Here is a 17,415-nt window from a genome sequence, read left to right as displayed (position 1 = left end):
ATTAATCGAGAAAAGAATCAGAAGATTAACTGATGATAAAAGTAATCGGCTGCAGCTCCGGTAAACGTACTTTATGTTGGTAAAACATCCAAATATGGAATAAAGCAGTCAGGCTGATAAAATGTCCTGTTAGCGAGGTTTCATGTTTGGACATTTTGAAGTTTGGAGAAATACGTCGCACGTAAATGAAGTCACAGTTGTTTGTGACGGACAGACAGAGAGTTTTAACAGACAACAGAGGACAAACACAGACTGAAGGTTTCAGTGGATCCTCGTCATGACTGACTGATGAATTACAGCAAATCAACTCGTCAATTCTAAAAACATTCCCTCCAGTCATAAAAAATAGTTTGTGTTTCTTCATTATAAAAAACACACATTTAAAAAAGTTTTTGTTTTGATGAGAGGTAAGTATTATATTGTGTAATATGTAAACAATGGTGAAAATAAAACCAAATTATTTTGCATGTTGAGAGTGAAGTATTACAAATAAAGATGAAAAAATAAAGTAATTAAGAATAAGTATGTAAAGTTATCTGCTTTCCGGTTTTTCTGGTTTCCAAAGTTAAGGACATTAAGCAGCATAGCTGATAAAAGCTCGACTTCCAGCTTTCTCTTTCTCTATCTAACACAGCAGAAGATCTGTGAGTTCATTAAAAAATATATATGAGTAGTGAACTTATCAACAAAGTATTAATTTATTCAAACATAAAACAAAATGCGAGACCCAGCCAGATTCCCAAGTGTCTTAATTCACTTTTACTGAAAAATAAATAATAAAGGTGACGCAATGCTAATAAATGCATGTAAAATAATTCAATTTCCTGAAAATGTAATTGTAAGAAATCATAACTCGTGATATTGAGTTCCTACGGACAAACATCATCAGCAGAAATCAACATTATGTTCAGCCTGAACGCTGATTTGAACTGAATTGTGGGAAACCAACTCATCAAATGATGCAGCTGAACTGAGGCTTCATCAGTACATTATACTAAAACACTGAAATCTGACTATGTCGTCTTCTGAATTTTGCTTTCTGTTACAACAGATCAATGTTTAGTGACTTGCTCCAGAGCTAAGTAGCTCAAACAGATCTAGGGTCAGTTATCTGTGCCCTAAATCCACGTTGCTCCCAGTGGATGGATCAGAATCCTTCAAACACTTTCTCAAAGACAGACCTTCATTTAAACCCCATTTTACATAGAAATGCTATCAAATATCTGCCCATGTAACTGTAGGTACAGGAAAACTATCTGAAGTGACCCATCATCATGAACTCCCACCTTGAAGTAATATATTTAGGGAAGCTGAGGGTCTTACATAACCGCTTAATCAACTAAAAATGTGTCCACTGTCGGGGGTTTAGTGGAGCCTGTTCCTTAACTGTGGAAAGACTAGAAGCAAAGGTGTTCCCTGATGTTTAATAGCAGCTAACTGAGAGTATGCATTTTCATATTTCTAAGTTCTTTCAACACGTTCAGATGTGAACTACTGCCCCCCCATTGGCCCCCGTAGCTACTTTATAGGAGCCTTTGATGGGGCGATTTTAGAGCATCAGGAGGGAAGAAAATACTGGCTCCACAAAAACCACAGAATCAACAAAAACAATAAATATGGTCCGATGACGATGGGCTGGTCGAGTCCAGAGAGTCGTATGTTAGCCCTGCTGCCAGTTAGCCGCTTGTAGGAATAATGCAAATAGTGCAAATGCATTGCTTCATACGTATAAACGTCCCTCAAGATGAGATCAAGCAGGCAAAGAAAAGTCCTTTAAGGGAAGCGTAGTTCTTACTCAAAATTCAGGAACATTTCAATTAATGCTGTTTAAGCATTAAAATCAATCAATTAAAAGAAGAGAAGATCACTTCCTGCTCCGACAGTAGAAGCTGTGAAAGTTTTTCTGATAAGTTCCCTCCTTCCAGTGTCTTCTTCTCACGCTCCTCTTCAACCGACCAGCCTGTGGAAGACAGAGCGGTCAGTTCTGCAGAGAGCAGCCGGCGTGTCGAACTCCGCCACCTTCCCAGCATGCATCACCAGCACCCGGTCGCAGTCCATGATGGTGTTGATCCTGGTGACACAAACACAGGCAACAAATTTCCACGTAAAAATTTAAAAATGAGAACTTAACTCTGAAACTGAACTCTGTAAAATCAGTCCGTGGCTGTGATACCACGTCTTGGAAAAATAGGAAAAACAGGATTGCAACTTGATTTCCATCAGAAAACCTTTTACCTGTGTGCAATAGTGAGGACGGTCTTGTCCTGAAACGTCTCTGTGATGGTCTGCTGCAGCAGTTTGTCCGTCTTCTGATCCACGCTGGCTGTGGCCTCATCGATACACAGGAGCTGCAGGACATGACGGGGGAACAGTGTGTTACAGCAGCGTGTGAAGGAGGCAGACACAACAGAAATAACAATAATAATAATAATAATAATAACAATAATATAAGATGCACACAGACGGCAGTCATCGAGGGGTTACTGGAGAGTATACACATGCTGCTTCCACTGCGGTTGTTTTTATGGCCGGCTGAAGGTTTCGTGTCTCGTGCTGCTGCACAAAATAAACAGCAGCAGTTGTAAGTCAACAGACATTGTGTATTTTAGGTTTCTTGGAGCAAGTGGACTGTCAGTCGGAGTATCAGAGTCTTCTGATGTGACTGTGTGCACCCTTATCTTTGCCTCTGTTATCTATAGTTTTGGTGTATAAGTTTGTGTAAAGTACGTCTTATAGCTATGTTGTTTAAAGAGAATAAACACACTGTTTAAAAAATAAAAAGAGCATTTTGAAGGCCTTTAAAACCCTCATCCATCCAGGTTTACCCCCGAGGTTTACCCCCGAGGTTTACCCCCGAGGTTTACCTTGTGTCACAGCTCACGGGCGCTTTATTCTGTCATTCCAATATTTCATGACTCTGTCAATCAATTTGTTCCTAATGACGTCATATCTTTGTTTTTTCTCTTTCTGTTTTAATTCATATGTATTGGTATTGGGGTCCTGGGGGACTATCTATTGACGAGTCCTAATATTATTAGATATTATGCTCATGTCAGCTCTATATGTGTATTCTGGGACTCCACCAGAGCAGCTTTGCATGATTCACAGTTCAGAAAAGTCCTGATTTATCTTCTGCTGGCTTCACGCGGCCTCATGTGCTCTGTTGACGACCCTAAATACTGCTCTTCCTTATGCTCAAAGTCAGAAACTACACAATATGCAAATGAACTGTAGCTTAAAACTGCAACCTAACCTAAAATAATAATATTCTTTTTGCTTTTGTCAGATGAAATTAGTTACATCACTTTTCTCTTTGAGAAGAAATAAGTTGTAGTTTATTCTCGGGGTCCCCAGTCGGCAGTCCTTGTATGTTACATACGAGTCATAACAAGAACAAAGGTGTGGCAGAACATTCAGTTATAATCCGTTCCGTGAAATCAAACCCAGCTTTTGATTCTATTTACGGTTGACATTTTTTGGATTTTATCTCACTGACCAGCCTCATTGTTTAATCTCGTCGTACCAGAGCTGGATGAAGTTACTGCTAATGCAAACCCACACTTGCTACTGCTGCTGCGTCACGTTAAAAGCATTCATTTGTGTGGGAAAACTACTCACGTCGCACGAAATCAGATCGCGGTTGCTCCTGGCATGATGGAAAACAGCCAATTAAAAACAATGTGAGTTGGTTTGGCTGCTCTGCAAACAGACACAGCTGCCGCTCAAGGAGTGTTTCACTCTCACGTAACAACTTTAACTTCAGCGCATCAAAAATCTGCATCGCATGTTAAATAACGGTAATAAAGATTTTAGAGCATCTTGAACAGGTGAGCTGCACCCCGACAGGCACGACGTCAGCAGCTGATCGGTGTTGTGTAATGTACAATAACACAGCTGAGGTCTCACCTTGGCCTGGGTCAGCAGAGCTCGGGCCAAACACAGAAGCTGCCTCTGTCCCACAGAGAAGGACTTTCCTCTTTCCCCAACCACAGCATCCAGACCACCTGACACACACACACACACACACACACACATATATATCTATATATTATATATACACAGACGGAGAGGTCATCATCTCTCATTCATGCTGCTGTGAGTGAAGTGGTGCTTAGCAGTAGTGCAGCAGTAGCACACTTAAAGCTACACCAGCTCATGTTAGAATCTTAAGACTAAAGCGGCCATCTTTCCTGCATCTGAAACTGAACTCCACCTCCGTCCTCCTCTTTTCTTTCCCGCTGTCAAGAGAAATATACAAACAGGAGAGAGGAGGAGGAGGAAGATGATTTTATGTAACATGATCACCAGAGAGTCCTGTGATAGACGGGCAACCTGTCGTGGGTGGACCCTTCCTCTCACCTAATGCATGCTGGGACAGGCCGCAGCCACCACGACGCTGAACAAACGGGTGAATGGACGATCAACAAAGTGGCTGATTTACGTCGTGGTGAAACTAAACCACTCATCAACAATCGCTTTCTCAGGAGCAAATTGTCTCTTCTCCTCCCCTCTGTTCTCAGGCTCTCACCCATCCTGTCCACCACAGAGCTGAGGTGGCACTGGTCCAGGACGTCCAGCAGCTGCTGGTCCGGGTGTCGCCCACACGGGTCCAGATTCTCCCTGATGGTCCCGCTGAACAGGAAGGGGTCCTGAGGAATAATGGCCAACCTGGACCTGCAGAGGGCGCCACAGTGTCAGCTTTGACTTGTTACTGACTGCTTTTCTTATACTGAACAAAGACTGAAACTACAGAATGATGATCTGGCTGTCCCTGTTTATTTCAACAATTTAAAAAGATGCTCTTAATGGCAGTCAGGATAAAATATGAGGCCAGTACATCTGAGCTGAGATCTAATTGGAAATAACAATACAAAGAAACTGCATTTTCAAGACTTTTAAAACTGAACTTAAGTCATTTCAAGTTGACCTCGACTGAGGAGGTTGTGTTTTCTAACTCATTTCTAACATTGCTAGATTTTTAGTGCATTTTTAAACCTTGTCATGATTTTCTCATAAACTACTGCTCTCACTTGACTGGAACAAAGTCTGGCACACTATCAGAGTGTGTATTTTGAAGCATGTCTGGATCCAGATGGAGATTAAATATTTCTAAACATTTTCTATTATTAAAATTTAGAGGATTGTGCAGCCTTGGTGGAACTATGTTCTCTCTGACACAATCCGAATATGTATCACTGCAGCTGCGGAGACCCTTTATCTATTAAACTGTGTTGACTGATCCTCATTTAATCTTCATCCAAACCCACCACCACTTCAGGAATACCTGAGCTGAGCCAGGCCCACGGTGCTGATGTCCAGCCCGTCCAGGAGAATCTGACCCTGGTTGAGCTCCACCATACGGAACAGAGCCAGGAACAGGGTGGACTTGCCGGAGCCCGTACGTCCCACGATGCCCACCTTCTCCCCAGGTCGCACTACCAGGCTCACCCCATCCAGGGCGTTAGGAAGACCGTCCCTGTAGGCTAAAACCACACCGCGAAACTCCAACCAGCCCTGCTCCGGCCACGCCGGGGCCAACTGATGGTGAGACGGAGAGGGACAAGAGACAAAACAACAGTCACCAGAGACACGTTTTTACTTCACATTGTTAAAAAATAATGACAAACTAACTTCACTTTTTGTTATTTGTTGACAAGATTAACAGAGAAGCCATCACGGAGTTTGATAGCAGGAAATGTGATCAACAACAATAATAAAGAAAGAAAGAAAAAGAACAGCGACTTTGTCAAATAAAAACTTTACTTTGAAATGTTGTGGATTTTACAGATAATTTCAGAGGAAGTACCACCTCCTGCTTCCTTTTTTTGCGAAATAAAATTAAAGGGGCGGCGCAGTGGTCGGACTGGATCTGATGTCTACGGAAACATCTGGAGCAGCTGGGAACCACTGCTCCAGGTCATGTTCTCCATGATACTCCCTCTTTAATGGCTGTTACCACTCAGTGTCACTTTGTGGACGTGCAGCAGTTGGTCTGACCTGTGTGTTGTGGTGTTGTGGCTCGGTGGGGAGGCCGGTGGAGTACTCCTCAGTTCTCTCCACACTCACCAGCTGCATCTCCGTCTGGGTGAAGCTGAATATGAGGCCGGACAGCAGCGTTGTGATGGACAAGGCGTAGGACAGGGACAGACCCACCAGACCTGACCGAGACAACAACAACACACGTTATGGAAGCTACCCTCTCCTATACTGGTGCACAGCCACCAGACTCAGCTGTGGAATTACCTGGATCCACAGAATTATACTGGTGCTGGACCACAGCGATCACCCCGATGCCGGTCACCACGGCAACACCAATCAGCTGCAGGCGGATGTCCAGCCACTGCATGGCGGCGTTGCTAAGGAACAGGCAGCGCTGGTTCTGCTCCAGACGCCTGGCGCTCTCCTCCTCAAACCTGGAACAACAAAACTTAGTCCTTTAGTCTCGCGTGAGCCGCTCTGACTGTGCTGCCAGTGAGGATTTTAAAGACACAGTGAAAGCTTCTGTCAGGTGACGTACTTCATATACAGAATATGTGGGTGTGATATCATTTAGGGATCTGATCAAATTGTTTTGATCAAACGGGATTTGGAGTCTCTAGAGTCACGCAGAGAAGGAGCTCGATTGTTGGAGCAGGAAGCAGAGGAGAGACCCACGTTTTAGCCAAATGATATCCAATTTATTACCCGAGCTTTCAGTCAAACCTTTGTCACACTCTGGAGAAAGTGAGCAGGTGTTTTTATTTGTTTTCATTTGCTGCTTTCTTTCATCCAGCGCTCTTTCAGAGAGCACTGACAAGTTTATTTTTCAGCTGTAAAACGTCCTGCTGATCTATCGTGATCGTATATTGATCTAAAATACTAGTGTTTTAGATCAACAATGCAGTATTCATCGGGCTCTAAAAGGGTCTTTTTCCCGCCTCTCACCGGGCAGAGCTGCCGCTGGCCCGGATGGTTCCCAGTCCGGTCAGCGTCTCAGAGAAGTGCGAGTAGACGGGCGACAGAGTGAGGCTGCACAGGCGCTTCAGCTCCCGAGAGGTGTGTCGGTAGAAGTGCTGCGTGCGGTGGTACAGCAGAGCCAGGGGCAGCAGGGGCACTAGGACCCAGGGGAGGCCGTAGCCTATCACCACCAGCATGCCCAGCAGACTGAAAACGTTGGCCAGCAGGATGTTCAGGATGAACGGCAGGCTGTCGTCCACGCTGTACAGGTCCGAAGAAAAACGGTTGAGAACGCGACCCATCGGGGTGATGTCGAAGAAGGTCACCGTGGCCTGGAGGAGGACGTAAACAGGAAGTTACGTTATCTTGGTTAGTTATTCGACCAGGTAGGTAAAGATGAGAAAAATGTCTAATCAATATTTTCATATGAACAATGGGTCACATGACTACTTGTATGTAAAAGGTGTCGCTCACAGTGATGAACCCACAGAGGATCAGCCACAGCTGGCAGCTGTTTTCAGCTAAAAAGCACTAAAAACCCACTGTACTAAATATATAAAATATAGCCAAATATTTCCCTAATTTCCCTCTGGACAGAACTAGCTGCCTTGCTAGCTGTCTTAATGCTAAGCTAAGATAACCGTCTCCTGCATGCAGCTTCATATTTAACAAACAAATATGAGTGGTATCAATCTTCTGATCTAAATTTGAGCTCTACATGTCTCGTTCGAGGCTGTTTGAGGTTGCGGGAAGCCTCTGTTTCAATAACTCCTGGAACTCGGGACGCCTGACACTTGCTCGGGGGCTCAAAGATCAGACGACGCACCTTAAGGACCCGGTCCAGAAGTCTGTTGTGGATGACAGTGGCGGCGCAGATGACTCCGTAGGCAAAGAGGAAGGCTCGGAGGGCGGTGAAGACGGTGTTGGCCGTGGCAATGGAGCTGTACACCGTCAGGTAAAACCTGACATCAGAGCTCAAGTTGCTTGACGGGGACGTTTGCACAGAGGAGGACAGAGGAGACCTGGGTGGGTAGATTTAAATGCTATTTTTAGATTTCAGTGAAAAGCTTAAATAAAGACGGGAAAGTCAAGTTTATAGACTTGATTACATTTTCACTTCAGTCATTACCAAAACAACAGGCTGATTTTAAAATACAAAAATACATAATTTCATGTTTCTACTGTTGAATCTTCTGAGTCACATCCTTATCTGCCTCATCTGAACCATGTCTGGAAACCCCCCCCCCCCCCCCCCCCCATGACATGTTACACTGTAGATCTAATTACAAAAGTACATTTAAAAATTGCTTCCTGAATCTTTGTGTGAATCTGTTTTAATATAAATGTTATTATGTTCTAAAGTGATAAAGTGAAAGTTTTATTTAGGTTTAGTCAACTTGGCCGTCTCCTGCAAAAAAAGAAACTAATTTGCTCTCATTCAATTAAAAACGACAACTTACATTAAGCCTCCAGGTGAGAAGAGCAGCAGGCGAGGAGAGCTGAAGGCACCTGAGGAAGAACCATTTGTTCTAGTGGAACCGTTGTTCTTCAGCTCTGAGATCCAGTGGGACAGCCACCAGTCAGAAACATTCTTAGAGCCTGAATCACACAAAAAAAAAAAACACATGACGGCAGTTTGTTGTGAACAATGACAACAATTTGCTTCTTGTTTGGATGAAACACAGTGAAGTCTGAGGAAACTACTAAAGAAGAGAACAAACTGCAAATTTTACATCCTTCACCTGAGAAGGTTATCAGTCTAAAAGTGTTTTGATTCCTTGTGTTTATTCTGTCACAATAAATATTTTAAAATATTGTTTTGTGTTTTATTTCTGATCAGTTGGATCTACTAGGCCTTTGAGACAAACCTGTTATGGACATAAACGAATGAATAAATGAATAAATAAACTTGACATATTCCTATTTGAGCAGAAGTATGAGAATCACAGCATTTCGGCTGCAGTGTGAACGAAGTTGTGAGAGCTTCGGACGACCGGGAGCATCTGCCGAGTGTCATCGCTGCACACAGATCATGTTGAAACACCGGGCGGTCGATCCAAACCTTGCATGAGTAGCAGAGACATCAGGATGGAGGCGGCCAGCAATCCGCCCACAGCAACCCAGTAGGTCTGGTAAACTCTCCACGCCAGCCCGCCCACCTGCTTCTGCTCCGCCCCCGACAGGTCGGGGTCATCATCCACACATAGATCAGGGGGTGAACCCGGCTCCTCTTCCTCCTGCTCCGCACCATCTGGTCAAAACCAAGAAAAGCCGTGAAAATGTGTCAGATTTTTCTAGAGCAACATCAGATTGGATAAATGTTCAACAGCAGGCTGAAAGACGACACTGTACCGGTTACACAGAGCGTCTGAGCCAGCTGTAGGAAGACGGGTGAAGCTTGACATATATCACAGCAGTGCCACCAGCTAAATGCTAACACCAGCATGCTAACATGCTGATCAGAGTCAGAGTCAGTTGTCACATACAAGGAATTTGCCCTGGTTTTATTTTGCTGCATAACAATAAACATAGTAAGAGAAGAATCATACATATAAAAACAGAAATTTACAATAACAAATATGAAGAAATATCTTTCTATTATTTTCTAATTTGCACGAAACTCAAAGTGCAGCTAAAACTGATGTGAGAGTCATCAGCTTGCAAGTATTAAGTCATGAACCTAAATGTAGGACACATTAAAACTTTGACCTGATGATGCGCTGGCTGAAAATCTCAGTGATCACTAAAGTTAATACAATTCATCTTGAGGGGGACATGAATGAACCAGATTTTATATATAAAAGATATTTCACTCAAAGCCATAAACGTAAACCTCACGGTGGCGCTAGAGGAAGTCATTTATCCTCTGGGCACCATTGATGTCTGTATAAGCGCCGATCCAGTTGATAAGATATTTATACATATGTCATCATATATCGCAGCTCGAGGTGAACTTACCTTTCTCTTTCACGTTACGGTCATTCTTGCGTTTTTTCGGCACAGCCTCGACCAGAGGAAGGATTTCGGCCGGTGTGCCTGTTGAACAGCAAAGGACGAGTGCAGGTGGAATAAGAGAGGGCTCGCCGTCCGAAAACACTGTGCCTTGTTAGCGGAGTCTCTCTGAACTTTGAAACATCCAGTCAGCATTTACAGGTTCTACAACAAAGCATGTAGCGTGTCTCAACTTTAAGAGGACGTTCCACATAAACCATATGTGAAGCACACTCAAGATGTACAATATCAACAATCAGCAATAAAGGAAATGAAGTATAGGCTCTTTACTCTGCAGTGAATACACTAAATACTGGATAATATAATGTCATGTCTGTGTTAGTCCTCTGTAACAGTCCGGATTTTCCACCTGTCTGAAACACATTTTTGTTTCTACCTGTTTGGACGATCGTTCCGTTGTCCATGAGGACCACCAGATCAGCTTTGTCCACAAACTCTAGGCGATGTGTGCAGAGGATTCTGGTCTTTCCCCTGAGGAGCTCCATGACGCATTTCTTCATGAGGTGTTTGGCCACGTTGGTATCAACCGCTGCCAACGGATCATCGAGGAGGTAGATGTCTTTGTCCTGAGGAGGTGAGGTCAGGCGGGAAAATGAAAGGAGGGAGTAGCGTCACCTGCTGATTATACGTAAACATATTTGTATGTTTATCTGGTTTCATTATGGCACATGTCAACTACAGTACAGCTGACACAGGGATCAAACCAGTGACCTCCCCAGCAACAGGCAGGCCTCTCAAACCAACTTAACTTCTTAAACTCTTAATAAAACCTAAACATCCACCTGATGTATCAGTACATGTGTATCGAGGCTACAGAAATAAACACATATTGGTATCAAATTGTGCTTTAATACTCTGTTATGGTTTTCTGCAGACTAACACTTGTGTGTTTGGTAAAACCTCTTTCATGTCTCCCGGTGCTCAGAGCAGATGGCTGGTCTGTGCAGAGGACTGACCATGTAAACAGCTCTGGCGAGGGCCACTCGAGCCTTCTGTCCTCCGCTCAGAGTCACTCCGTTCTCGCCCACTTCTGTCTTGTCACCATTTGGCAAAACCTGAGGACACATTTCAGAACAGGTTTCCTAGAAATGTTAAATAATCACACACTACTCTCTTGTTTACAGTTGAAATTTGTTTTGATGTTATCAGGCTCTATTAATGTGCTGAGATTAACTGAAGAGGAAGGCGACACTGAGACATTGAGTGTCCAAACTGATAAGAATTCATCCTCTGGGGTCAACGCATGGATTAAGTCACGGATTCAAGTGTTGATTAAGGGGATATTTTGATCAGGCGGTGGACAGAAGAGGCCACACAGCCACTAAAATCAATCTGAGGTCGTTAAAGACGTCTCACTGTGGACCAAAGTGTTGGACCGACCAGTGGACTGTCGTCACCTCTTTAAGGGCCCACCACTCGTAGGCAAAATGTGTCTCCTTGTGAACAACCCAGAGAATCAGTAACAGACAGTAATCACACTAATACACAGAGATACTGTAGAAATATACAGGCAGGAAAAGACGGAGACATAAAGGGGCGCAGTAATCGTACGTTGAGGTCATCTGAGAGGGCGCAGGCCTCGATCACAGCCTGGTAGTAGGCGGGATCGTAGTCTTTGCCAAACAGGATGTTGTCCCGTACTGATGCGTGCTGGATCCACGGCTCCTGAGACGCCAGACCGAAGCCGGCCTCTCTGTCGGCAACATATACAACTCCACTCAGCCTGCACAGACGGGAAGGAGGAAGACTGGTGAACCTCACTATGTCCGAACTTCCCGCTATAGTTGGGATGAAAAGTATCAGTGGTCAATGTGCACAAAACATCCGAGTATACACCTGTGAAGTAATTAGTACAGTTATTGTTCCCTAAACAACTAATTCCTTGATTTTCTCTGGTAGAACATGATCTCCAAACTCCACAACACGAGCAACCTCAAAGTGAACAAGTTTCAGAGGTGGTCTACCTGCCGAGTTCTCCGGTGAGAGCCGCCAGGAAGGAGCTCTTCCCACAGCCGACCTTCCCCACCACAACCACCAGAGCGCCCTGAGCCAGACAGAAGTCAACACTGTCACTGCTTTGTGTTTGTAGTTTTGATTCTTCTTCGACCCGTTTCATTCACATATACTGGATGTGTTAACAGACAGCTTGTACCTTGGTTATGTGTAGACTGAGACCGTGCAGCAGCAGACTCCCTTTAGCAGCTCCACTTTCAGTTTGTCCCTCTTTGTTCTGGTTGAGACCGTCGGGCCCCTGCCAGGAAAATGTCCCCTGGCTCAACAGGACTGATGTGTGACTGTCTTCAGGGGACACTAGGACAGACATGGTATGATTCAGCACAATGGAAATATATATATTATCACGTTATCATGTTTATTTTTGTTGTACAAGAAAATAAGAAGGATTGAGTTATCGACTGTGCATGTTGATGTTTCAGACGTAGTCTTTAGGGAACATTACTTTACGACCCTTTCAAATAGTACAATCTTCTAATACAAGTTCTGGTTACGTTGATCCATAAATGGTTTCAAGTTGTAAATGAAAAGAGCAGAAAATGCCAAAATGGAACTTCGTGTTTGCATCTAGTTGTTTTAGACCTCCAGTGATTTTTGTTTTCAGCATTCAGAAAACCTTCTCTTTCAAGGGGACCAAACAAATACTGTGACCTGTTTTGGGTCATTGATTAAACACAAAAACACATAAACTTCAAAGCGGCAGTCTACCCAGGGCGTAGTGCGCCTGCAGGTCCTGGTTGGTCAGTTTGAAGAAACCTTGGATTCGCTCCAGAGACACTTTGGCCTCCAGGATGCCGTTGAGAACCCAAGGGAAAGAGTTGAGCGGGATGATCAACATTCCCACCAGAGCCAGCGTGGTGAACACCTGTGGGGGGGGGACATTGACTACTGAGTCTGAACAAACATACGACAACCTGCATTCAAAAGTAACAAACAGAAAAGAAAATCTTCTTCACGTGTTCTCAAGTTCTTGTACCTTTTGTGAAAGTCTAGATGTCTGTTGTTAACTATGGAATTATGAATTTCTCATATTATTATTATTCAAAGGAAATTGTTGTTTCTGCTGCCAGAGATGTTAACTGCAATACTTCCTGTGAGTCAGTGGACCTTTAATTGAAAAGACCTTCCACACAAAGTGTGTAAAAGCTTTCATACACTTGAAATAGGATGAATTATTATCGGGTTAAATAAACTAAGAGATGGACGGATGGATGGATTTAAACCCCCACCCACCTTGGCTGCAGTCAGCTGGTGTCCCAGCAGCACGTAGGTGACGAAGGTGAGGATGGAGATGACCACAGGCAGAGCGGCCCAGGTGTAAACACACAGGGCATCCAGGTACTTGATGGCCTTGAGGTGGGACAGCTCTTGTTTACGACAGTCGGCGACCTTCTGAGTAAAATGAGGCTCCCAGTTGTAGAACTTGATGACGCGAATACCAAAGAGGATCTCCGTCATTAACTAGGAGAGAAAAGTCACACATTTAAGAGAATAATCTGAGTCTCAACTTTCTTCTTTGGATACTGTATGAATGAAGAGTGAGAGGAGACCTGCAATGAAAACGTGATTTATCAGTTGTCTTCTGGTAACCTAAAAAAAATCCTTAAATAATCTGATAATGATATAGGAAGTCCCTGGCTGACGTCAAACCACCAAGTTTAAGATCAAAGTTGATTTTGCTGGAAATTAATGTGATCAACTATAAATAAAACAAATTTAAATGATTTTAAGCTTGAATTAAGAATAACTAAAATCAAAAATACATAAAAATGCAACCTATAAAACATAAATGCACTGCAATTTCTTTTTTTTTTTTTTTAATCATACCTGACATACTGTCTATAATATGGTGATTTATCTGTGTGACAAGTGCTATTACATAGAATCTGTTCTCACCTTAACACGGATGTCCTTGTACCTGAGCATGTCTTTGTTGTTGCTAAGGATACGGGAAGCGAGGAACTTGTTGAACGGCACCAGCAGCAGCGCCACAACCAGGCCTCCAACGAAAGCCACACCCACCTGCAGGTACAGCAAGTAGAGGGTGATAATAAACCTGAAGGGCAAGCTCCACAGATCATGGAAACTGTTGAAGAAGTTGACCACTCGGTCGGTGTCCGTGCTCATTAAGTTCACCACCTCCCCCAGAGTGAAGCGGGCCAGGCTGCTGCCGCTGACCTGCAGGGCTTTGCCGTAGATGGCCGACACAAGAGCGGCGCGTGCCGACAGCGCCACCTTGGAGACCTCGAAGACGAATATGTTTCGGAGGACGGAAGAGAGAAGAGTGGTGGCAAAGAGCCCCACAGCGCACCAGGCACCCCTGCTGACTGGAGCTCCCTCGTCCTCCATAAAGTTCACCAGACTGCTGAGGAGGAGGGGACCTGCAAAGCTCAGCATGTTGACCGTCACCTTCAGCACACCAAGGACGTAGTACCACAACCCAAATGCCTTGTGCAGCACCCTCAGCAGCCCTACATCACCCTCCAGCTCCAGTGGTTCCTCCTGGTAGTGTGAACTCCAGGTGCCACTCAGGAGGTTTCTGCTGACCGGCCTGGGCCACTGATCCCGCTCGTTACTGGCCGCTGCCCCTTGTCGGCAGGCTTCCCAGCACTGGTGGAAGTATCGACAAACCACACTAGTCCGAAGTTTCCGAGGGAGGTGATAAACATCGGCCGGTCTGTCCAGCTCCCCTCGCTGCCCTCGTCTGAGGAGAGGGGTCAACCACAGGTAGAAGAGCCGAGAGACGCAGCCGCTCCCGTCCTCGGCCACCATCTCACCTGTATCCGGCTGGCTGCTCTCTGGGACGAGCGGGGATCCATCTACAGCGTTGATATACAAAGTATAGCCAGCGTCACTGATGCAGGGAAACGCAAATGCCAGAAGATAAACCAGAAGGGGGAGCGTTCGGGCCGAGGCAAGCACAAAACGTGCTAATTTAAGAGGTTCTGCAGGGTTCAAATATTCCTGATTGTCACAGAAAATCATCAAGGTGATGACCAGGTTTGGGACGGACAGAAGGACCAGCAGAAGCAGCAGTGGAGGTCCTCTGGTTCTCCTGAAAGCACTCCTCTGGAGAACTGCGATGGCACTGAAGTGGACCAGCCAGGCCAGAATGGCACAGCTGTCAGCTAGGACGTCCAGATACATGTCCGCCTGCTGGAGGAGGCTCACCAGGATGACATCTGCAGTGAAGAGCAGCGCAGCCAGAAGAGCGGACGCCAACCTGAGTGTCCAACCACAGGGAGGAGACGTCTGGAGGAGGCTGCATCTACAAGGCAGAAACATCATTACTGAAAACACCAGAAAACACTGCAGATGCACTGATGTGACATTTCAGCACCGATAACAATTACAGATTATTTTCTATTTTTTTGTGGCCGATAACGACACAATAACAGATCATATTACTTTTGCAAATGCAAATGTGAAGAGGACAACTTTTTAGATTTTCCCACCAGTAAAACCAGTGTTTAGAGAACCTTCACCGACCCCTGAGTAACGAGTAGATGAGCTTATTAACCAGAGACCTTCTCTCTTTATTGACAAGCATGTACAGCTCACAAAAGACTTTAGGATATTGCTTGTTCTTCAGTACCGATAGAAGAACCGACCTTAAAAATACTCCAGACTTGTTACTAATTTAGAACCGGTTCCCATTCAGAGCCATGTTTTCCATAGCTGCTGTGAAAAGGCTCCACATTATGGGCCGTAATTATCGTCTCACACTCCATTATCGGAACAATAACAAGAATTACGTTTTCTCATTTAATGCAGGGCAATACATTGGCCACTGATAGATTACATGCATACAAGATACACACACAAAAATCAAATCTTTATTTAACAAATAAGATAAATAATAAACATTTTCTGGGATGTTTCTCAGTATTTCAAGTTTCCTCCCTGTGCTTGAATGAAACATAACGTATTTTCATAAACTGACCATTTTTAGCCTTTTCAAGCACGTGATGTGAATTATTTAGTTCTCTAATATTTACATCTCAAAATAATGATCAACACTGTGAGACCTGATGTGTTCAGGTGTTCAGACAGATAGATAAAGTAGATGTTAATGCAAAACTATGACTCACTGATATTTCACTGAACTGCAGAAGTGAATGGTTTTACACTTTATGAAATGATGTATGAATAAACAGACCAAGGTTTGAATGATATCAGAGCAAAATCTACACTTTAGGTATGACCTACCTTGCCATGCTGAGGTAACAGGCACTGAAAATGGCCATCCCCGCGTGAGGCAAGGCCCCGAAGACGAGTTGGTTAAAGCAGGGGCTGATGTGTCCATTCTGCCACGCAGGGAAGGGATTCTGCTCGTCTGTATGACAGAGGCCCGCGACCAGCCCTGCTGGCCCAAAGTCCCTCATCCCTCCTCCTATTTGACTGCCGTCATTCTAGAAAACATCGGAACCAAAACCAAAAAAAAAAGGAAAAGGAAGCTGTAAGGGATGAGAGAGCCGTTAGATGAAAGAGACGCTAGTTGTTCTTCTAGCCGGTATTATGAAAACAGCCGGATCTCCCTGAGGCGTGTGTCTGCCTTAGAGGCCATGATGTGAGTTCCAGTGCAGATAAAAAGGTGGGATACTAAAGCACCATGTAACAGTCTCAGGCTTAAGTATTGAACCGCAATAGATTTAGAGTATCGACCAAAATGTGTCCTTAGCACAGAGTGTTGAAAACAGTTTGCATCAAAGTCTGGTCAGACGCATGTCTTGTTTACTTATTCTTTGAGTTTCTGATCTAAATCATAACGTTGCTCATTTTAGTTTAATGTTCTTGTATGGCTGATTGTGTTAAGACAACATTAAACACTGACGCATTAAAAAACATATTTACAAATCATTCCTAAAAGTCTGGTATTGATATAAGTATTGTTTTGGTATATTGGTATTAAAAAAAAAAAGCATACTCAACCCTGCTCAGTCCATTCTGAAAATGTCACATTTATGTAAGCAGTCCAAGTGTTTATCAATCAGCAAACACCATGAAACACACACACACACACACACACACACACACACACACACACACAATGAAAAGGACTTTTGCACTGAGAATAGAAAAGTGAAGAAAGACTCTTTGGTTGACGACATACTTTTTAGTTAAAGCTGTGTTAGATGTGTTACACATCATCTGACTGATGTTTCCAATACTTTGTGTTTAACAGATTTAAACAGATTTTGGGTCTGTTTTCTGAATTTCTTTTTTAATATATAGGAGAGTCCAGTTAGCCAAAATCGATGGCCTACAAATACATGAGACCATTAACATGTAGCCTAACACAGGGTTACAAACCAAGACAACAAACCTAACATACTTCAGATAGTCACTTGCATTTGTTGGTAATTTTCCATCATAAATGTGACGTTTAACCACTCACGTAGCAGAAAAAAGAAAACCCGTTAAAAGGACAGTGGCAGAGATCAGGGGGGGTTT

The 17,415-nt window shown here is 44.0% G+C and overlaps 1 protein-coding gene across 1 annotated transcript; it reads right to left on the bottom strand.

Annotated features, from left to right (window-relative positions):
• Positions 1-1,947: 1,947 nt before the first annotated feature.
• abcc10 (ATP-binding cassette, sub-family C (CFTR/MRP), member 10) lies at positions 1,948-16,346 on the bottom strand. The gene is made up of 21 exons (XM_070926298.1): positions 16,171-16,346; positions 13,858-15,229; positions 13,195-13,422; positions 12,670-12,826; positions 12,101-12,258; positions 11,913-11,992; positions 11,500-11,671; positions 10,905-11,003; positions 10,325-10,514; positions 9,895-9,972; positions 8,999-9,187; positions 8,397-8,535; positions 7,763-7,958; positions 6,925-7,268; positions 6,244-6,413; positions 5,998-6,158; positions 5,285-5,538; positions 4,529-4,674; positions 3,907-4,004; positions 2,236-2,348; positions 1,948-2,071 (listed from the first exon to the last, which is right to left on the bottom strand). Exons 1-21 carry the CDS (start codon positions 16,344-16,346, stop codon positions 1,948-1,950), a joined length of 4,644 nt encoding a protein of 1,547 aa, XP_070782399.1.
• Positions 16,347-17,415: the final 1,069 nt, after the last annotated feature.

Source organism: Enoplosus armatus, chromosome 2 (genome assembly GCF_043641665.1).
Source record: "Enoplosus armatus isolate fEnoArm2 chromosome 2, fEnoArm2.hap1, whole genome shotgun sequence".
NCBI lineage: Eukaryota > Metazoa > Chordata > Actinopteri > Centrarchiformes > Enoplosidae > Enoplosus > Enoplosus armatus.
Note: the sequence above shows the minus strand (reverse complement) of the source record. Positions and strands in the feature narration are given on the sequence as shown.

Coding starts and splice junctions, on each gene's coding strand:
- abcc10 (XM_070926298.1), bottom strand. CDS start 16,346: ATGAGGGACTTTGGGCCAGCAGGGCTGGTCGCGGGCCTCTGTCATACA. Junction 7,959..8,396: donor TTCTCACCTGGAGGCTTAAT/GTAAGTTGTCGT, acceptor CTACCCACCCAG/GTCTCCTCTGTCCTCCTCTG. Junction 6,159..6,243: donor GTATAATTCTGTGGATCCAG/GTAATTCCACAG, acceptor TGTCTCGGTCAG/GTCTGGTGGGTCTGTCCCTG.